Raw genomic sequence first — 23,644 nt, 5'->3', positions numbered from 1 at the left:
CAAATCTGTGTAATGGTTTTAACAGCAACTGTAAAGTTTTAACTGCTTAAAAGTGGACAGGATGGTACAGGTGATGGGACGTAAGCACACGTTCCCAATTGCAAGCAGTTGGTTCATTACGATGCAAGACAAGAATGGTTTGGACTTTTTGCGTGGTCACTGGCTTGGTTAATAAAACGGACCTTTGTTTTGAAGAGGGTTGAAATTGGATGAATATTTGATAATTATTCATCCTGTTCTAAGTCATATCATTTTATGAATGTACTTAATCTAAAAGCCTTGGGGCTATTTGGGATCTTGAGGACATACTGCGGATGAAAAAAAAAAAGAAAAAAAAAAAGAAGAAGAAGCAACAATTTCCCAAAAGCTACTGTTCTTCAACCACAGTCCTCAGAGCATAACTACATCAAAGTATTAGTCAGCACACTGTCAGATGCTGTACCGCAAAAAGACAAAATACAGAATCTCTACACTGATGCCTTAGGCCATTCCATTTCACTTAACACCATTAAAGTATGATGTCTAAAAAAAAAAAAAAAAGATAAATGTCCATTATGCATTCATTATGTATGAGTGCCCAAACTGCTTTCTTGCCCTTTGTAATGGTACAAGAAGGTCATGAATATTTGAAAAGTCAAGGGAATGGAATGTACTCCATTACTCATTCTTTGTCCAGAAGGGTAGAGTGTCCATCTGACCGAGACTTTGACGATTTAGGTATGTTACTTCTCATGTTTGACATTTTTTTTAGCAAACTGAAGGAAATACCTCTCTAAAACATATAGCTTCCCTAAAAGTCCCTATGACTTCTCGTTCACCGTGGTTCATCTTATGATTATCCATGCCTACGTATCGCTTTATTCACCCCCCTGCCCAATCCATTAGGCAACGGTCTCACGGAATGATCTGGAATTCACACGCTGTTCCCTGAGACCTTAGAACAACAGAGGAGCGACACGATCCGCGGTTGGAGGAGAGGGAAAAGAAAAAAAAAAAAAAGAGAGAAGGAGATACATTTCCATATACTCCGGTGCGATTTAGACTTTCATGAGAAGAGTCATGTGTAAAGGGGGGAGCGGTCATGTCACAGCGTAAAGGTATTCTGAATGGAATCTTGCTGAACACAGGTTCTACAGCGTTATTAGCCTATTTTACGCTTCCTCGAACAAGGCAAACGGGGCGAAAGAGATATGCAAATACCCATCTAATTGGCCTGTCAGGACCATCGTATCCCCGTCAAATGGGTGACAGCAAACGGGGGGAGAAAAAGCAGATTGGATTCGGCTGCCACCCTTACACATTTCATTAAGTCGTTCTGCACACATTACGCCGTGGGTCAATGCACTATCCTTGAACAGGTCTTTCAACCTTCAGTACATGCAGAGTCTGTGCCTTTCTGAGTACCTCTTCTTGTCTCAGGGCAGACACGCTCTTGGGGGTGTCTAAGAAACACACTCTTCATCTCTCTTATTTCTCTGTATCTGTCGACAACAGACCGGCACACGGACGTACGTCAAGCGCTTTATGCATTCTAATGATTTGGCTGAGTACCCATCATTTGTGATCAATGACACTTTAGAACAATAAATAGAGAAAAAAATTCTCTTTGCCACAAACGTGACGCTTTATCTGCCTGGGTATATCCCAGGTTTATAATTACCAGAGCGTTTCAAGGTCCTAGCAAAAGTGAGTAGGATAACCAAAAAAAAAAGAGTGACGCCCTCAAACAGCTGAATGAAAAGCTGTGGGATGAAATTGCTTAATGTGCTAAAAATGAGAGCAGATCACGTTCTACATGGGCGTTCCAGAAGACTTAATGATGCGTCTGCTGGAGCTACAGACACCTTCATTAGAGAAATATCACTCCCTGCTCACAGGCCAGTGCCACAATAGTGGGCAAGAAAATCGATGGTGATGATTTAGCCAGTGAGAGAAAGAGAGAGAGAGAGAGAGAGAGAGAGAGGGAGAGAGAGAGAGAAAGAATGATAATCTCTTAAGAAATGAGACTCAGACAAGCAGTCAATTTGAGAGGAAAGCAGAGAGAGAGAGAGAGAGAGAGAAATAGATTGAAAACTAAATCACAAAGCACAAGGACAAAGGGACCACCTAAAACTAAGACCATTGCAGCACTATGATAACACTCTAGTCAGGGAATTGCAGCACAAGAAATCTTAAGTTTGTGACACAAAACTCCTCCAAACTTTCCCCCCTCCAAACCTATAAAAAAAATAAACCTGGCACAAATTTGACTTAAAACATAATATATTGTAAGGCTCTATTTCACTCAATATATTTCTTCTCCTCTCGCACATATACAAGTTCTTAATCTCTGAGTCATTCATGTCCAAACAAACAGGCACACATTCTCACAGAAAAGCACTTAAGAGTTATCTGTTTTCCCTCATTGATTTCTTGACTCTGATGAGTGGAGTTGATGTGGAAAGGATGAAAGTCCTTAAGTGAAACACTATTACGACTGTAACCTCACAATTAAGCAATAAATCCCTTTCCTCTCCTTTCCTCCTTCTCTTCCTCTTGCCTACCTGCTGCATTTCTCCACACAAAATACACGCGACATCACCACAAAACATGGAAGATTTCCGTGTCCAGTGTGATTAAAGCAAGGATCAGCACGTTAAACCAAATTGTACCGTTATCCTCTAACCTGTGATATAATCCCACATTAACTTGTAGTTTGAACCCTCTTCACAGTATTCTGTCTGTCATTCGATAGCTTTCAGTGATCTATGGTACATATATGAAAGGTCTGACCTTTCTGCGTCGTGTATCTTACAAATGCATGATAAGAGGGAATTACCAGGCAGAGAAATTAAATGGCGATTAAAGCAAAAAAAAAAAAAAATCACAGATAAGGAAATTGTCAGTAATGTATTTTAAGCTTTATTGCTCCTTCAATCAAAATGATGCCACATTCCCACTGTGATTCCTGAGAATGTGAAACAACCAAATATCACTGGACAAAAAAAAAAAAAAAGAAAGACAGATTTTTGAGAAAAATCATTTGAAGTTCCGTAGAGTGCTTAAATGTACTTGTCAATAAACAAGGCAGCAATTCAAAGGTGGAAGCAAGGTCATAAAAGTGTTATGGCCAGAACATCCTGAGAGCATTAAGTACCTTCCTAAAATGAAACTATTGGATTTACTATGTGTGGGACGAAAGTAAATATTTGAGACGCTTAAAGGTGCCTTCCGCAACACTGGTGTATCCCTGTTAAAGCCACAGGAATGGAAGAAAAAAGAACTTCTGTGTAACTTCAGTTACCTTGACAGCAAAAACACGATGCCACTTCATTTTAGGAGATTTCAAAGAAAATTCTGGTAAACAGAAAAAGCTGATGGTTTGGCAGAGGAATAAAAATTTAAAATTTTGTATTTGGGGCTATCACTAAAATCTTAAAACATTTATTAGAAAATTCATAGGAAACAAAAGCTTAATCTTAAAGCTGAATCATTCTAAAGACTAAACCTGATTCATTCCAAGGGCAAACCATGCAACTGCGGATTAAAACTGGAACATTCTAGATGCCCTTTTTTTTTTTTTTTAAAGAAATATATCACGTAAACATAATGCACTGAGAGTAGTCATGACCTTGTCAGCAAAACAGGTCATTTGAGGGAAAAAAAAAAAACAAAACAAAAAAAAAAAAACATACCTATACTGCAAAGATTTTCCTCAAATATTGACTCAGGTTGATTCCTCACATGTGCAGCTCTGGCAATTTGCACTGAATACACTCAAGATGTGTACCCATCAAACGTGACTGCAAAACCTTCATCTGCTCCACCCCTTGTGCTTGAATAACGGAAAACCTATTCCGACCCAATACAATCAATGATGTGCTAACAAACAGGTGATGAACGTGTGCGTGTGGGTTGCCTTTCTTTACACAATTACAATTTTCTCTCGGACAGATTATCTTTCTTAATCTCTCATGCAATTATCACGCCACATTCTTGCGCTGAAGTCAGAGCGTGTGGACAACGTGACGTTCGTGTAGGAGGACAGACGTACAATGTATTGTTCTTCACCTGCTTTCTCGGGAGATGAAAGCTGAGAGTGTGAATGGATCTATCCGGTGGGCCCTATGATGGAAGATTTGCAATAATGACATCAGTCCTGTGGAAAGCGGATTACCTGTACTGGACTGACCCCCCTCTGCTTTTATTCCAGGTGCTTTGAACTCAGAACCTTTTCTACAGAGACTTCCAATCTCATTAAATCTGCCCTGCTAACCTTTGATATATTTTTTTTTCCCTGCCCACCATATTCTGTTTCAAAGGCAAAGGTCTGTAAGCCAGTTTCCAATATTACATAATGTGAATATAAGAAATCAGACAGCAATTGCATTCCTATGAAGTCAAGCTCCTCACTGAGCCCTGACACCATGCACACAGTCTGCCTCATTGACTAGCACTGATGTTCATATACTCATAATAATAGATTCATAAATCTCCTTATCATGACAGGACCAGCATATGATAAACTAACCATGTAATAAAACTTCAATCATACTGACCATGTGAGTATTACATCAGATTTTTGGCTATTAGCCCCTTGTGTATGGCTCTCCTTACACGGTTAGAGTACAAGGTAAAGCCATAACAGAGAGGGAATCAGCCCTGTTACAGTACAAGGTAAAACCATAACAGAGTGGGAATCGGCCTTGTTACCGAGGGTTTGCGGTCTGTCTAACAGGGTGCCCTTGAGCAAAGCACTTAACCTCAAGGTTGCTCCAAAGGCATGTAAAGACTGCTATAGAAAATAACTGCTGTTTACTTTAGATAAGACTGTCAGCTAAATGCACTAATATAATTTATTATCATTCATTTACCACAAAACCTGCATTAAAAAGTTGCAGAAGAGATTTTAAAGCTGTATTTAGGGCAGAAGTATTTAAGATTTAAGCCACTGATACATGTATCTTCTTTTAGTATATATCTTCTCTTCTTTTTGTATATATCTTTTATTCTTCTTGTATATATCTTCTATTCTTTTGTCTACCTGTACTTCATTACAATTACTGCATCTCTCTGAAATGAAAACTTTTCATTTTGGCCACAGATTAAAACAGACATAAAATGCACACCAGTTTAAAACATATTTAAGGGCAAATTTACCTTGCTGAGGTAATGGCTGATTGCCTACTTACAGAAAACAGTAATGTTCTTGCTCTGCATTTTTCTCTAATAACAAAGCAGTAATGAAATCACTGAGATACTTCATATCATATAATCCATCCAGTCAATATTCAAAACAAGTTCTCAACAATATAGAGGAAGCAGCCGAGAAAAGGGGTTCATATTTTGAGCTCCATTCTCCACAGGCTACGTCCACAGCTCTCTCCGCCCCAAACTTCTGCACACCACTTTATCTTTCAAATCAAGGCAAATCCATCCTTCAGTCTGAGAGTCTGCTTAAGCCTGGAGACTTATCCTCGGCTGCTCTGAACTGCCTCTCAGGCCCAGTCATTATGGCCCTAGAAGGGAAGCGGAGGCTGAAATTTTCCGCAGTCAACTGCGGTGCTCACATGAAAACTGGCTAATGTCTGCATCTGCGTGGCCCCCTCAAGACACAGTCTTTGATGTGTACCACCTTCCTTCATGTTCAGGCCTGTCTCACTTCACAGAGAAAGAAAGAAAGAAAGAAAGAAAGAAAGAAAGAAAGAAAGAAAGAAAGAAAGAAAGAGACTGAGGCGATTAGAGGAAACTCAAAAGAATGGGAAGGAAGAGAAAAGGCCTTTTGTCCTTTCTCTCTCTCTCTCTCTCTCTCTCTTTCTCTCTCTCTTTGGCCTGTCTCTGTCAGGGCTGGGCTCAGTCCCAATACCTGAACGGTTTGATCAAAACTCTGGTACTTGTACTCCGAGAGACTTCTCCTCTGATCCTCCTTTACGCTGGGGAAATAGCCGTTTGCTAAGGGGAGCTTCTTTCTCTCATCACTGAACTTGGCACAGGGCAGCAAGACCACTATAGAGTTCTGCTAAAACTGCAAAGATGACTTTGCACTTTCAGGCCCCAAGAGAGTGGCTCTGGGAGTCAGATGTAACCAAACCTTCTGAACTTATCTTTTTTCAGTCCTGTCTTTTACAAATTCACTATTAACCTTGTGTACAGACACAGTTCAGTAAGTTTAATGCATTATACACTTAGGTGTAATGTTTGTTTGTGTTAGTATTAATCAACGTACAATATATATAATACATTTATTAATAAAATACAGATACATTAAGAAATTGAAGTGCGGCACAGCAGCATACCCACAAGATTTACCTGTCAGTCAAATAAGTTTCAGGTCTAATAATAAATCAACTGTGGCAACTATCAACATCAGCTCAATTAAGAGGGAGTACCTGGATCACTAGCAGTTTGCATGTAGTAAGACCGCACAAACCTAGCCTACCTAATATGACTGTAAGAAGCTGTCTGTCAGTGTGAGTTGGCTTAATGGTTTTTTTTTTAGCTGTGTTAATGAAATATTTAATAAATGTACTGAGGCAGTCTGAAAAGCTAAAATCACTTTGTAACCAAGTGAGAGACTAACCAATGAAAGCTATCTATTCTCTCAAGGTAGCTGAAACAAGCTTTGCGTTTGTTTCCTCATTTTCATACAAAAAAAAAAAACCTTTCCGCTTTTATTGAATTATGCTTGCAGACTAAATTTAATCATTCCCTAAACTCACTGAAGGACCGTAGGTGTAATTTCATGTAAGTGCCCAGCACTGGTGGGATCTTTGAGTGTCCTCAGGGAAAAAGGGCAATGCTCACAGAGCTGATCTGGAGTCACTTAAAACAGTCCTTAAACAACTCTTGCTGACTGTAGCCTGATGACCATGGGCGGGAGTATCAGCTGGGATCACTCCCTCTCTCACTTTTATTCTGTCTTTGGTCACTGAAAATCAAAGTAAAGTTAAGAGTACGGTACTATTCACGATAGAAAAAAAAAGAAAAAAACAAAACACATCCATTTCAGGGTGTCGCGACTGTCAAATTACTGTATGAAATATAATATTGCTTACATTTCGAACTGTATTATCATTATTAAACTGCGGACAGACATCCACGTTTGAAGTAAACAGTTTATCATTTGAAGAGATGTGATGGATGGAACCTTTTAGGTCAAAGGACCTGGAGGAGAAAACAAATGCACTTCTGAGAGGAGAGTAGATTTTCAAATTCTGAACAAGTCATTTAAAATCTAGATGTCAGAAAATCTGCCTCGATACATTTGTGACAAGTGATGCCATACCGGGCCAGAGGTGTGTAAGACAAACTACATCCTGTCAAGCGCAATCCAAGTATGAAACTATGAAAGTATGAAAAAATTAAAAAAATTTCCAAGTCTCCAAACAGTCCACAGAAACGGCATCTTCCTACAGTTCAAATTACTTTTCACCTTACTCACCGTCCACGTCTCACCATCTGAACACAACATTTTTTTCACTGAAGACTGCGCGAATCACAAGCAAACGCAAACGTAATTCCTTATCTCCATGCACAATAACATTCAAAGTAAAAAGTTTCAACTCTATTTCTGTTGCACTTATCACCTTTCCACTTTATTCCTCAGGTTTATCTTGCGTCTAACAATGTGACACTGAGAACTTGTCAGAGCTGTAAGCTGACTGATAAGTACTTCTCAGCTCAGCAGATCGTCATGTAACATTCCTAATGAAGACTGAAAACAGCAACAAAAAACACATAGAAAATGTAGCTATTAAAACAACATGTAATGAAGAGGAAGGAGAAGAAGAAGAAGAAGAAGAAGAAGAAGAAGAAGGTATTTCAAACATATGCGATAATGAAAAGTACAAACGAAACAAAGAATGATGCTATTCAGCACATTAACGGGTCTAAAATGCTTTTGATTTAAATAGAATAGCATAGAGTGCACATAATGGCTGTTATTCGGTTTTATTCAACAATGTTAGTGCTGGTATAGATAGATAAGGGCCATTATTTGTTTGTCTCATAAAGCAGAAGATAGGACAACGAGACACAAATATATCACAAGACAAACACGTACGTATTTCTTCCAACATACATCTTTGAATATTTATCGAACTTCAGTCCACAAGCTGAACTAAAAGGCACAGTACAGTCCAAATATGGAGCACATCAGCCTGATTTTCAGTAGATCCTGTCTTCCAAATGCGTGAGTGAGTAATTAGTGGTGATGCCACGGCGCAAATCACTGATCGTTTATAAAAGCAGCTGGAAGACACAAAAGCAGATCCAATTAGCAGAAGAGTAAATTTCAGCAGCCAAATGTCAGATAAATGATCATTATTGTTGTTATTATTATTAATATTATTATTATTACTGAGTGTGCCCGATTCTGGGAGCCAAGTTATTCAATCTTCCTTTAAAGTCATTCATATAAAATGTGTTGAGGTGTATTGTTTTGAAATGTTCTGCCGCCATTGAGATTACCTGCTTAATACCCGCATAATCCCTCTCATTATGCCATATAATCATTCATAAATATTCAGGGCATCTTCACATAAATAATTACTGCAGCGTAAAGCGCACAGGCGCAAGTGTTTCCATCAATTATAGTTCATTTTTGAAACGTCTGGAATTCTAACCTCAGCTGTGTATGTAATACAATTTAGCGATTGTAAGTAACTAGCAAAATAAACATAACTGGATACAGACATAAAAACGTCACTCGCATATATACGGGAGTTCATTTAAAAAAAGAAACATTCTGTCCCAAATCAGTTATTTTCTTGATTCCGAGGGTGAACCAGTAATATTGATATTTCCAAAACCCATTTTTAACCGTTCTGCTTGTTCAGATATTAGACTCAAAAATAACAGCGCATTTTCCCACTAATTTCAGAGAGATCTCAGTCTCTGGAGAGGAAACACAATGCACTATCACACAGCCATGATGCAGCAGCAGCATTTTTCTTTCACCCTCTACCTCTTTTCTCATGCTCATGTAAGGGTCTGCCATCCATCCATATATTTTTTGTTTTTTTCTGGACCACGTCCTGTCTTTTTTGTGTGTGTGTGTGTGTGTGTGTGAGCCATAATCTGTTGTGAGCAAAGCAAAGTTTACAGGAAACAATACAGTACAGTGCATCATCTAGGAGAGGAGATTAATGGAGGAGGAGACAGTGTAACTGCAGCACAGACAAAGAATTAGCAAATGAAGCCGCCGTTTTTCTTTTTTTTTTTCTTGTATTTTTTTTTTTTCTTTTCCTTCCACTTCCAAGTCAGAGTCATCCTTCACGGTAATTTGATTGAGAATGCTTCATGCATACTACAAGACCTACGCTCATCTTCTCTACAGGGGAAACTCTTGTTCCCAGAATAACAATTCATTTTCAGGATCCCTGCCTCAGCATATACCATCGACTTTAGACTCATCATCGTTATTTTACATCAAAGCAAGTTCGTGTATGAGATATAAAAAAAAAAACTAAAAAAAAGAGAGAGAGAGAGAGAGAGAGAGAGAGAAAGTTAAAAAAAGGAAAAAAAGAAAGATGGAACAAAAAGGAAAAGCACTTAACAATCCTGGGCGATGTTCCCACACACCAATTAATGCGGTGCCAGGAGGACGTTCCACTCCTTCCTCCCGAAAACACACGCACACACGCACGTGCACACGCGCACACACACACACACACACACACACACAAAAACAGGATTGATGACAAAGCCTCCTCTGAATAACTCACAAACTTCATGGTCTGTCTTGGAAAAAGAAAGCAAGACAGAGAGCCGATGAAGGCGAGGGGGAAAAAAACGGTTGAGGGGGAGAGGGATTATAAAGAGTGACAGATTAGGACCAGGGACGGTTTTGTTTTGGGGTTTTTTCTTGGTGTTTTTTGTTTTTTTTGTGTGTTTTTTTCAAATCTCCACGAGACCCATCGTATGTCGTCACATCTCTTGGCTCTTACCTGCTTTCCTGTCAACAAACAATTGCAGTATTCATTTCCTCACAATTCACCAGAAACAGTGGCCTTCTACCATTTATATGCCATGAAAACATCAGACAGAAAACTAATTCAATTGCTTTTTGAATGCCATGGGTAATTTCCCAACACTGCCTTTTAAAAATTCATCGCGTCGTAAAAATTTCCAGATTGCATTTGTCCTATGTTGCGATGAGTATATACACCGTAATAAAGTTTTTTTTTTAGGGTAGCAGTCTGTGAGGTACAATAAAAATGAAGCACTCTGTGTTGTTTAATAACGTTTAAAAAACACTAAACGTGAGTTTTTCAAGGCTGTCAGAGAAGAGATTAATTTTAGCCATTTTTACTTAATGAGGTGTAGAATGCTACCTACAACAAAAAAAAAAAAAAGGAAAAAAAAAAAAAACAACTTCTTATTTGCCTGCAAAAACAATAACAACAACAACAAAAAAAATCACTTTGTTTAATTACACAGCACCTTCCAGGTCTCTTGTACCTCCTGTCAGCAATCTTCAGTCTGAACCCAAAGGCACTGAGTGGGAAGTAGTCACCTTACATAAACATGCAATTCATAAAACTTAGCTGCCACTCTCAGCACCGCGGTTTGGATCGCAGTTTTCGGCAGGGAGAACAAACAGGTTGTTGCGGTCGTTGTCCAAGGCCGCTCACTTATGAACCAGAAAGGGGGGGGGGGGGGGGGGGGGGGGGTTGCTGGCCTTGGACAACGCTGTGTTGAGATACATTTTACTGGAGATAAAGGTGGAAAGCATACTGCAAGCGTGCCTGTGAGTCGGCTCTATCAGTCTCCATAACGCTGAGGAGAGGCGCGGTTAAACCTCTTTTATACTAGCCCCGCAAACCATAACCAATCAATCCGCAGCACAAAACAATGGAGCAGATACAGTCCATGCTGGTGACATTTTAGGTACATGGAACCCTCAAGGCCAAAACTTACATGTGGAGATGTAGTTCTCCTGAAGCTGATCTCAGGTCAGGTTAAGGCATATTTTATTAATGGCTCTGACAGCAGAAATGGTTAGGAATATAATCTTGGCCAGAGGAAGGTAACAGGAGAAATGTACCTGCATAGGGAACTGGTGCATCTTTGTCCAAAGCTACCAGAGGAGGATCCAGTAAGACAGTATCCATATTCTCTGTGATGACTCCATGGTAGGATGTTTCAATCCAGGGCTTGTGTTTATTCACTGTGGAGAGAGACAGAGAGAGAGCAAAGAGGCAATGAAATGACTATGAAGAGCTTAAGAGATCTTGAGAGTTACAAAGACAACTTCGCAACTCTGGAGAGCTTTGCCATATGCATGGAGCTTCAAGCAACCATCAAGCCTTACACACACAAAAAAAGAGTACGGTTAAAAAAAAAGAGGACAGAGAAGAGACATTAAAGGTTTTGTAAGCATAATTACAGAGTTTGTACGTTTCGTGTTAAGACTGCTAAAAGGACGATCGATAAAGCCAGCGTAAAACGCAGCAGCTGTTAGCACCAACCCCCTCTGGGTGCATTGCTTCATACCCCAAACTCATCTCTTTAGGAAACGTGCTCATTTGTCTGGCTTTGGCCCGGGCGCTGTTCCCGTTGGTTTTTTCATGGCCCCGTAACAGTTAGAAAGAACGTAACAAGCTGTTGATCAATGACCACGGAGATGCTGACACAAGAGCAATCTGCTATTCGACGATAGGTAGAAAAAAAAAACAAACAAACGAGAAAAAAAACCAGAAAAAAAAACGGGAAAAATACTTCTGCCCCTATTTGGTGCCACATGAAAAATCACATGAGTCACATGAACATTATCAGTAAAGGAGACTCTCGTATCTGCAGCCTTACGTATACTATAATGGACGATATGTCGGCAAGAGCCCACAGCACGCTACTAATTGCTCTTACAAAGCTTTCAGCGTACCTTCTTGTCTATCTGTCTGACTCTGTGTAAGCAGCCCTAATGCATCTGTGCCTTCCATACAGTGAGGTAAACACACAGCTGCTTCTTGGAATCGACCTATAGGACCAAAATAGACCCATTCAAGGTTTTTCTTCCATTCTCCAGTCTCTCTTGGGTCACAGTTTGTAAGTTCATTGACATTCAGTAAAAATAATAACAAACTGAACAAAATAACAATTATTTGATAGCAATACAATCTGTTTCAAGACGAAAAGAAAATCGCTTTATTAGAAGGCCACATATTTTCTCGTAAAAGAAAATATAAATTGGCTTATTTTCATCAAAAGATAAAATCTTATTTTCATCAAGTAGCCTATAAAAATACATGCAAGGTATATGAAATTATGGGCAAAATTAGATGAAATTAAGCTCTAGCTAAATCTAAAACTCGGCAGACTACAGAAAAACAACAAACCGAATCTCACTACAAAAAGGAAAAGAAAAAGAAAAGGTTAAAAAACATTGCATTTTAAATTGATTTTACTTGTTTCACAAAGTAACTTGTAGAAAAGAAAATCAAGACACGAGCAGAGACACTGTGAAAGAGTGATGCTGACGGACTTTTAGATTACTACTGGCTTTTCAATGCACTCTAATGGCACAGTTCAAGATCCACCCAAGCAATTAATGATGGAATAAATGAAACAATTTCACACTCTCCTAAGACTGTCCAAAGTGTGTCGTCTCACACCAATCTCCTCTAAAATGTCCCTGGGAGCTTAGCATGTTCTCATAATTCTTAAATCCTATGTCAGGAACAGATTGTCGCCTTCAGATGACCAAATGATTAGTCCAGCTGGCGTTTCCTGCTTTTAAAAGTGTTTCCTCCTCTTTCTCTTTCTCTCTCTCTCTCTCTCTCTCTCTCTCTCTTTCTCTCTCTCTGTATCTATCTCTCTCATTTTCCCCTACATACTCATGGAAACAGACACACTGGCTTACACACACGCTTTCAAAACACACTCACTGTAGATGCTCACCCCTCCTCCCTACAGCATACAAAACTCTCTAATGTCTCATTTCACACACACAAAAACACCCACACACACACACACACACACATACACCCATGTCTCATTATACACACACACACACACACACACACACACACACACCTACACACTGTACACATGCACTCTGTAGAATGCTCAGTGTTTGCTGGTGTTGAAGAGAGTGCTCAGGAGGGAGGACATGACTTGCTGGCTATAGCAGTCCCTACCTCACATCCCTCTAATGCTGCAGACAGCCATCATGCTGTGACCTGCTCGCTTCAAAATGTATAAATTCATGCTTAAAGCCATGATACAAGCACCCTCCTCAGATAATCATTCACCTGTGTTTGATGTGTAAAACACCAGACGTGACATGAAAAACAAGAGTGGATATGATATAAGAATGAATAATAAGACCTGTCATTTCAATGCTGCCATAGGTTCGGAGGTTTGGGGAAATATATCTCACCAGCTGCCCCCCTCCTTCCCTAATCCCCCCACCCCTTTCTCTCTCTCTCTCTCTCTCTCTCTCTCTCTCTCTATCTCTCTCAAATAAGGTTAAAAGTGTCACTGAGAGCAATATGCCGTCTCTGTATTTCCTGTTACCCTAGGGATGTGTGCAGCCATTATACAGCATTAGTGAGTGATGATGGAAGCTAATTCAATGCAAAATATCCTCTTTCATCCACTCTCATAGACTGAACAAGTGTTCCCTTACTCAGTCAACAAAACACAATGCTAAATGACATGAAAAGCTTTATTTGGGGTTTCCTTTTTTTCTACTCTCTATTACTACCAAGCGGGCAGCACGGTTGCACAGTGGGTAGCGCTGTTGCCTCATAGCAAGGTCCTGGGTTCGATTCCCAGCCGGGCGACCAGGGTCCTTTCTTTGTGTGGACTTTGCATGTTCTCTCCCCTGTGTGGGGTTCATCCAGGAGCTTGGGTTTCTTCCCACAGTCCAAAGACATGTAAGTCAGGCAAATTGGAGATACTAAATTGCCCCTAGGTGTGAATGTGTTAGTCTGTGGTGATACACTGGCGACCTGGCCAGGGTGTGTCCCCACTTTTCACCCAATGAACACTGGGATAGGCTCCTAATTGAATAAGCAGCTTAGAATATGTATGAATGAATATTACTACCAAAGATGCTGTCCAGTATCATTTGTTACCAACAACTGTGCACAATGTCGTAAATTCAGTCAGTTTGTGACTGAAATCCACGCGGGATATTTTAAGCATGATATTAATTACCTGCCAAATTCAGGGATATTAATTCAAAGTAAGGAGTAGTGACAGAGGCATCTCTCCAGTTATGGATTCTGGCCTTGCTAAGTTTGTCCATGAAAAACAACCAAATGCAAAAAGCACAAAAATGGCTTCCAGTTGCTGAAATACCAAGTACAGATAAAAGTAATAAACCACTTCAGGTGAGCACCACGGGAGACCAGATGTTGTTTTTAAAAGTCAATTATTTATTCGGTTGGAGATACAATTATTTCAGCATTTCAGCAGGCTAATAAAATCCTGTCGCACAAGGGGAGAAAGCTGAACATTTGCAAATCTATTATGACCTTTCCTTGACCTGCTATAATGAAAATCCCAGTCAGCATTCCAACAGTAATTAAACCCACAGACAAGCTGGAGAATTGATGGCAATTTTTAGCGTACTCTCTGAACGATGCAACATGCTATTAATTTCTGACCAGATGACACCCTAACCATTATATTGAGTGTATAACATTTGTATTAACCAATAATCGAGGCATACACCCAGAAGTACAGGGCCTGATAAAGCCAGCGGAAGAAAAAGAGGCTGCGTGAGAGAGAGTGAGAGAGTGAGAGAGAGAGAGAGAGAGAGCAAGAGAGAGAGAGAGAGAGAGAGAGAGAGATTTTACCGACCACACGTGTAATAATCATGAAATGCAAATTTAATACATTAAAATTTTGCATATTAAAAACACAAACCAAAATGAAAGGGCGGAAACAAAGCATTATCTTCAAACGTACATTTTCTTGGACTAAACCACCAATTTTGTCATTTCAATGTAACATGCTCCTCACAATTACAACCGCCAAATGGACCAAAGCTAAAACAAGTGTAAAAGTCTGACCGTTCTTTGAACCTTCCCTTGTCGACACTCAGCAATTCATCTCCACTTCCTTCCATTTACAGAACAACACAGAAGCTAATCTGTGCTGGAATAGCAACCTCACCTAACTCAGTCCAGAGTTAAAGTACTCCATTCATCACAGAGCCTGTGCTACTGCTATAATAGCAAATAAAGCAGCCATCTAGCCATTAACCATCGCACACTGATAAACAGCATGCCTGATATCACAGGAGCAGTCTTAAAGACACTCTCGGACTCACCGAACACAAAAACAACACATGACAAACAATGCAAACACAGCCAGACTGGCGTCAGTCACTGTGCCCAATGGGACATTAGGAGAAAATTAGTGATTAAGGTCTCTTACACTGTGCCATTGACTCAAGTACAGTCATGCTATAAAAACGGAAGAAAATGACTACCCAGGAAAAGAGTAATTAGATGTATTGACTTTGGACAAGCCAATACTTGCACATTAAGCAGAATAGAGTTAGAAGGCAGGGACCAGAGGGTCATTTTCAGATACATTAAGCTCAATAAAGAGGTTTCCCACTCACCACTCCACATATTTAAAGCAAAATATGCATTTGCCTGAATCGTTCATCTTTACCGCTTATTAATGTGGCTATAATCTCAGCTTTAATCAATGACAGGTCGTGAAGTTTTTCTCTTTCTCGCTCTTTCGTGTCTCCGCGAGCAAAGCCTTTTTACAACCTTATTTTATGACACCGTCATCAAAAAGGAAAAATGTTTGCATATTGAGAGCAACTTTAATTAATTACAGATGAGTGCATCATTAGCACTGGAACATGTCCTTTGAGTAAGTGTCACTCCTGGACATCTGCATACCATCATAAAAGGATGTAGACTGGCAGAGAGAGAGAGAGAGAGAGAGAGAGAGAGAGTAAAAGAGAGAAAGCTGTTTTTTTTCCTCTCTCTCCAGAAAACTGTTACGTATGTGCTTAGCATGTAATTCACATACTGACATCACAAACCCCACACACCGCGGTTTAGTCGAAGAGATAGAATCAGGTCTGTCAGTTACCATTATCTCCACAATACGTTGTAAATAACCGTTAGGGCCATCTCATTGTGTTGAATTTGTGTGAGTCACTCTGCATTGCTTTGCATATTTCAAAGTCATCTGTACTCATCGGCATATCCAAAAGTCAACCCGCCCACAGAGGAAGTATACCCAACAAAGACAGAGCATCACAGACAGAACTGCTTTATGGTCTAACCTCTCTTTATTCTTGACCATAACTTTCAATAACACTTGACATAAATGGGAAGGTAAAACAAGAGCTTTACGTTATAGGATATAAACCAATATATACAGTTAAATTTCTGTTTACATAAATTTTAAAAATGCAGTTACCGGGGTCAGCATGCGGCAGCTATGAATATAAATGGGTTTGATTAGACTCTGAACAAACACCGAGCCTGAATATATTTTTGTAATGGAGTATTTCTCAAAGCTGGCATTTGGCTACTGTCAGCTTTGCATCGATACCCCACAGGACTTTGAAATGTCAATTGTCTGTAATTAGAAGGCTGGCATATTCTGCAGGCCACTACTGTTTCCACATTATGAAATCTGGCTTTTTACACGTGTCTCATTAAACATATTGTTTTTTTTTTTTCTCCCATCATCCATATACGTTACTCAACTTTGTCAGATTTTGCAAATGAGAAATTCTGTTGATTACATCCAGACGATGAGGGCCCGAAATACGAAATAACTCTAATTATGACTTATTGTTGTGAGCTCACAGAGAGCTGATTAAAGTGCCTGTATAAAGGGCTTTAGAATGAGTAAAGTGGTGGCATTGAAAATCAACAGGAAGACTGATCTCGCTATTGACACAAGGCAAACGTGCGACGGAGAGGAGGCCGTGGGCCTCGGAGCAGCTCCGTCGGATTATTATTAAAAGCTGTTTTCGCTGGGGCCTTTGAACTCATTTTCTGTCGGCTGGATATTTGGCTGTTCTTGTGGCCGTCAGTGTCTCTGGGCATTTGAGCAGTTCAAAATTAAAATTGCTGTTGGGATTTAATCTGAGTCCGTTTTCTCGCTCTCTCTCTCTCTCTCTCTCTCTCTCTCTCTCTCTCTCTCCAACTAATATCTGTTCCACCAACTACTAACACCTACGTGGACTGCTCTCTTCTGGAGAGAAAAAATGTGAGTTCAGGATTAGTTTTTACTGCTATATTTTGATGACCACACATGTTTATGTACTATTTTCATAAAAGTGTTGTGGGGGGGGAGGGGCCATGACTATAATGGAGCATCTCAGTGCTAGGAGACACAGGAGGGAGGTTGACTTTGACAGTTGGTCTACTGATCAAACAGCTCTAATCAGTCTGCCTGAGAAATCCCTGTTTTATCAAATAATCTACTTATTAAGCTTGTATAGGACTCCTTTGCTTTTACTGCAAGGCTTTCACAAGACAAAAAAGCCAATCTGTGATCCGGCATACAGAGCACTCATGTCTACATTCAATTAATTTAGCCCTCTGAATAAGTAATGAAAAAGCTCTAAGTTTCAGATGGATTTGACATACAGGCTATATCAGAGCCACTAAAAAAAAAAAAAAAAAGGAAAAGAAAACTCTGGGCACACAGATCTGAAACACTGCTCTGTTTCACACACAGTGAAACACAGGCTGTCATTCATTTAGCCCAACCCAACACCTTCCCTGACAGGTGTGAATATCTATAAGACAGTCGTCACTCTCCTCCGGTAGACACACACACACACACACACACACACACACTCACATAAAGACGAACATACATATGTACATACATACTGACATACAGGCTTTACGAACACACACACACGTACACATACAGTCACATATGCAGAAACACTAAAGCATGTGTACACACAGACGCACACACACCCGTCAGTTGGCTCTCCTCTCTCATCTTGGGGGATTCACACATTGTCTCAAAATTGTCACTGAACCTGTGACACACAGAAAAAGTGGTATTTGTCCTTATGTGTAAATGAAGTGAGACTGGGCAGAGATCAGTTTTGACAAAGAGCTAAGACACTCCTGTAGCGAGGTGCCACAGCTGACAGACAAAAAGGAACAGACTTCATCAGACACGCACGCCCATGTTGGCTTCTGTTAGTTCCCAAACACCTGCCCCCTCTTTTCAAAATGTCTTTCTGGTGACCTTTTTTTTTTTTTTAACACCACCAAAACAGTACCCTTTACCTACCCTGTCACCTCTTCCACTCGCTGTGTGTCTGTGTGTATGTGTGTGTGTGTGTGTGTGTCTGTGTGTGTGTGTGTGTGTGTGTGTGTGTTTGTGTATGTGCGTGAAGATGGCAACAACCTGTCCCCCCTCCTCCTCCTTTCCCTGTCAGTTGCTTGATTGACGTCAGAGGTGTGGTAACATCACACCACGTATGGTAGATTGTGAAAGTGAAAGGTAATTATCACCAGTGAAAGGTAACGATCACTACTCCCCCAAAAAACGCTCTGTTCTCACACTGGCCTGACCTGGCTTTTGTCAAATCATGAGTCCAAAAACAAATCAGCATCAAATGATGATTTAAGGACAATTTCAATTATTATTATTCACCATTTACATCCTTACAATACATTCCATGTAATTCCCTCTGTATAACACAGCTGGCTAACACAACTTTAATAGGAAATCTGTGACTCAGTTGTTTTCTTCTAAATACTTTCCGCCGAAAAAAAACTTTACAAAATACGCTAACACAATCAATGAATTTTATATAGTTATTATAAGAGAGCCCACAGTATAAGCAGCTTTGACCCTGCTATGCAATATTTAAAAATTGCCTTTAGCTGAAGCTCTAATTCAGAGTAATTTACGATGCTTACTATGGCTGAAGTCACAAGCATTTGGGGTTTCATGTGCTTCTGCTTTCATGTCTTGCTTCAGGCAACTGGCAACAGATAGGAGCCAAGTTTGAGAATCAATCCTACAATCCTCTGATTACCGGTCCCCTACCAGAAGACCGCCACAAACCTTCACAGCACCTCCGTATCTCTGCTTCAGCCACTTTTACGATTTCCAAAACCCCAACACGCTTTCTTAAGCAAGATAGGACTGGACCGGACCAGTAACCAATGCAGTCACAAAACTTGCCGGTCGCTTTATAAGCGCCATTCAACCTCTCAAAAGCCCTCTGTAAGTGCTCCACGGTCGGGTTAAGAGGCGCGCAGAGGCCGGTGGGAGCGGAGGTTCGATAGGCGCTATGGTGCCGTACACGCTCTTTAAAGAGCGTTGGCATGGGAGGAGAGTTGGAGATTACTTCCTCAGAGGGAAATTGAGTAAAAGCATGGGAGGGGATTTCTGTGAGCGGGAGAGGGAGCTGGGCGCAGCAGTGCTGGACAGAGAGAGTTAAAGCTGGAGCGCTGTTCTGTCTGAGAGATCCTCTTAGCAGTTTGATGTACAGTGACAGTACTGCTTTACACCTCTCAAACAGCCCCCATGAGAGAGAGAGAGAGAGAGAGAGAGAGAGAGAGAGAGAGAGAGAGAGAGAGGGAGGGAGGGAAAAAGAGACAGAGAGCTGAGGAGAAGCAGAGAAATTTATAGCAGGTGTTGAATCTGTATTCTGAAGCCAAGATACGTGCGTTCAGGCTCAAAGAGGATATTTTGGGCTTTGTGTATTGAAAGATTCTGGGATGTGCGAAAATGTAACTACCATAACAATGAGAAATGCGTCCAGTAACATATGTACAGTCAATGTGCAATCACTGCAGAACAATTTGTTTTTATGTGTGTTTGGACATGTTTAAGGTTTTAACATTCTAAAGACCCTTAGCAAGACAATAATGACAGCATCTCAGAGCATGCTGTCTTATCATGTATCACACAAAGAGCAGATCAAATATAGTTCAGAGAGGATATGCAGGGGAGGAAGTGCACTGGCACACACGGTAGTTTGATAGCACACAGGAAGTGACTGTGCTGTGATATCAGACAGGAGGAGAAGGGATGAGAGAGAGAGAGAGAGAGAGAGAGAGAGCATGCGTGAGGCGGTCTGTGGGCTGGGTGACATTAATGCCATGGAGATGTGGAGCATCTCAGCTCAGTGTCAATTCCCTGTGTGGTTTTAATCCTCTGAGCAGCTGTCCTGGGTTATCCGTCTGCCTCCATGCCGAGTCATGTCCGGCGCCCCTCCCCAACCCCCCCCCGAACGCGCGCCTCATCTGCATTGTGGATTAACATACACCACTGAGAAGTTCTCTAAACAAAAACGTGGCCTCGTTCCTAGAATGCAGTAAAGGCGCTATGTGAAGAATGACCAAGACCATTCGGTCCCAGTTTACAGCACTGCCAGCAAGTAGACTGTCACTAATCTAGTTACACTGTTTAAAGGGAAAAGTTCTGGGACTGATTAAGGGGAGGTATCATCACTGCCCCCCCCCCCCCCCCCCCCAAAGACACAAACACACACACACACACACACACACACTGCTCCAAAACAGTTAGCCCTGAGGGATTTCAACATGCTGTAACACCACAAAATCAAAGAGAACTAGAGAGAGAGTAGGATTGTCTGGGCACTGAGTGACAGACCTAGAGAAAGGGTGACAGAGTGGGTTAAAGGAGAGAAAGAGAGAGAGAGAGAGAGAAACGAAGGGTAGGACAGAATGGAAGAACCAGAAATTACAAAAGAGAAAGAGGATGGATGAGAGGGAGCTGGCAGAGGCGATAAAAGAGAGTGAGCGAGACAGAGAGAGAAAGAAGAAAACAGGGCACAACAAAGCAGAAGAGCAAAGCAGAACACGGCAACTGAAGAACAAATAGAGAGAGACACAGAAAGAGAGGCAGAGAAACAGAGAGAGAGAGAGAGAGAGACAGAGACAGACAGAGAGAGAAAGAGAGAGAGAGACAGAGAGAGAAAGAGAGAGAGAGAGAGAATAAGGAACCTGGAAGAACACTTAATGCCAATAAATCACACTTGAAAAGTCCCTTTTTGAGGCTCTTACAACCAGAGAACCACAAAGATGCTGTTTGTGTCAGTGCACAACCCATCAGTGAAATGCTTCCTCCCTCTCTCTCTCTCTCTCTTTCTCTCTGTCTCTCCCTCCCTCCCTCTGTCTTTCTCCCTGCGTCTGTGTCTCTCCCTCTGTCTCTTTCTCTCTCTTTCTCTCTGTCTCTCTCTCTCTCTCTCTCTCTCTCTTTCTCTCTCTCCCAAACAGAGGACAATTACACCAAATGACGGACAGCAGGGAAGACTCTCTCTCTTCCAGAAGGGCACATTAGCACTCATACACCTAATGCAGGAGACAGCAGGCGCACGGAGGAGAGTCAGCTGATGAAGACGAGTTCTCCCTGAGCACTTTAGGGGATAAAAGAAATAGCACAGAACGAAAACGAGGAGAAAACGACCGTGCCGTATCGCTCTATCAAATATTCATCTCTTCTCTCGTATATTCGCTTTATATTTCTCAAACGCGGACACACACCGGCCCCTTTCGTGGTGGCGTTCGACGTAATATAACACCGCTCCTGTCTTCCAACTGTCTAAACCAAACAAAGAATCATCTCTGTAGTTCTACTAAACAGTGCAGTCAAGCACTCTGCTCCTTTCACTAATAAAAACAGACAGGCAGAGACCACTCAAGCTCTAGTGAGGAGACTTTATTTTGATTTTGATTTTAAAAGACTCTCTCTCTCTCTCTCTCTGTGTTAGTCACACGGCCCCGAGGCCACGCTAACACGACTACGCGCAAGACGGAGGAGGCAGAGGAGGCGCTCACTGTTGTGACGGCGGTGCCAAAACTGCCAACCGTCTCACTGAGATAATTTCAAAGCAAAGGCTTTTGGTCACATCATGTAAACACGGCCCCGTATTTACATAGGGAATCCCTCGCAGGGTAAGAGACGGGCTTTCAAACAGATTACAGGTGTCAAACCGAAATTTCTGCAAACTGTGGATACCGCAGCCCCAGGGACTAACATTGATATTTCTGCTTGACAAAAAGTTTGTCCAAAGTGGTCCTGTGTGTGTGTGTGTGTGTGTGTGTGTGTGTGTGCGTGTGTGTGTCACAGCCCTGCATTTGGGTGAAAGCAAAAAAAGAAAAAGAAAAAAAGAAAAAGAAAAAAAGAGGTCCGGAAGTTTTTTTTTTTTCTTTCAATCCATGCTTTATATGTATGACGCGACAGAGCTTCAAAACACCAACCTTCTTTTACTTACCAACCTCTCTCTCACTCACTCTCTCTTTCTCTCACCTCCCTTCATCTTCTTCTTCTCCTCCCTCCTCATCATCCCTCTCACTCTCTCCACAGATAAGAGCGAGGCTCCATTAGCTGTGCAGCCCCTCTCTGTGCATCAGGCAGGAGATAGAGGGCTCCTGATGGACTATAAATTGCGGGGAACGCGCTCAGCCAGGAACACGACGGGGAGGCAGCCAGAGAGAGCCAGCGGTCCAGCCAAGATGCATGGGCTGTCACCATCACTAATCAGGGCCCACCAGCGTCGTATTAATCACCAGATCAGCACCTCGGATTTTGGGCCTGACGGTCGAGTCAACCGTACAGTAACCTTCCAGAACTCTCTTTCACTGTCTTTTTTTTTTCTCCCCTCTTTATTTCCCTCTATCTTTCCCCAAGCAGTTCAAAAAAAAAAAACATAGGACACAAAGATAAGCTACACAGGTAAACCAGGACACACACGCACAGACACACACATATATAAACACATGGTGAGAGACAGACAGAGAGAGAGAGAGAGAGGGAGAGAGAGGGAGAGAAACATGATGCACAAAAAACTGCTTTTGTAAAAATTTACAAAACAGTGAAAATTACAGTAAAAAGAGTCCCGCAAGTAATTCGTCGCTGAGCGCATTCAGAAACTATTCAAAAATGAACGGAAACCCAGTTTGAACCAGGAACTTTTTTTTTTTTTTTTTCAGTGTTCATTGTGAAAGTTTGAGGTTTGACTTCTACAAAGGTGCAATGCATTTCAAGGAATATGACATCAGAATAGCGAGGCAAAGAGAAAGAGAAGTAATCAGAAAAGCTGAAAAGCGTGAAAGTGTCATTACTCATAATGCCATACACATGAAGCAAAGATAAATGGCTTTAATCCATTGGGAGCATTCTCTTATTGGACCTGGCTGTGCGTAACATAAGGGAAACCTTCGTTTCATGGTTACTGTTATTTAGGGGGGGGGAAGCATCACAATGCAAGTGATTCTAAATGTAATATAAAAAAAATACATTGCTCTGGAGTGACAATCAATCCAACAGCGGTGAAAAGCGGAAAAAAATGGTTTGCGGAGACAAATAAATGTACACTATGTACAAATGTATACATCAATGTACAAAATTTGTGCACGCTTGTATAACAAAGGTCAAAATAAAGATTTGAAAAAATGTCATTCTGAATAGCGCACACTTTCCATGTGTGCACAACAGTCAAATGTCTTGTTAAGATTTCAAGGTTCTGCTGTGCTTTGCAATGGCAGCTAAGGGTACGGTAATGTTCATTTTCGTTTAAGAGTGATCGAGAGGAAAACTAAAATAACCACACATCTCTTACAGACGTACCCGGAGAGAGCATTTCTACACAAATAAGCACAGACAGAGCACATGCGTGCTGTCCCGATGATTATGTTGGGTTCGCTAAACAAAATATTCTTAC

The 23,644-nt window shown here is 41.1% G+C and overlaps 1 protein-coding gene across 1 annotated transcript in view; it reads right to left on the bottom strand.

Moving 5' to 3' along the window:
• clstn2a (calsyntenin 2a) overlaps window positions 1-23,644 on the bottom strand; it is a 97,567-nt gene that overhangs the window by 58,238 nt on the left and 15,685 nt on the right. The window contains exons 2-3 of the mRNA XM_030774643.1: window positions 19,015-19,341; window positions 11,027-11,149 (exon numbers count right to left, since the gene is read on the bottom strand). Of these exons, the coding sequence (XP_030630503.1) occupies window positions 11,027-11,149; window positions 19,015-19,341 (450 nt within the window). The remainder of the gene's footprint in view (window positions 1-11,026; window positions 11,150-19,014; window positions 19,342-23,644) is intronic.

Source organism: Chanos chanos, chromosome 5, assembly GCF_902362185.1.
Source record: "Chanos chanos chromosome 5, fChaCha1.1, whole genome shotgun sequence".
Classification (NCBI taxonomy): Eukaryota; Metazoa; Chordata; class Actinopteri; order Gonorynchiformes; family Chanidae; genus Chanos; species Chanos chanos.
The sequence above is the reverse complement of the archived record's forward strand: the minus strand, read 5'-3'. Positions and strand labels throughout refer to the sequence as shown.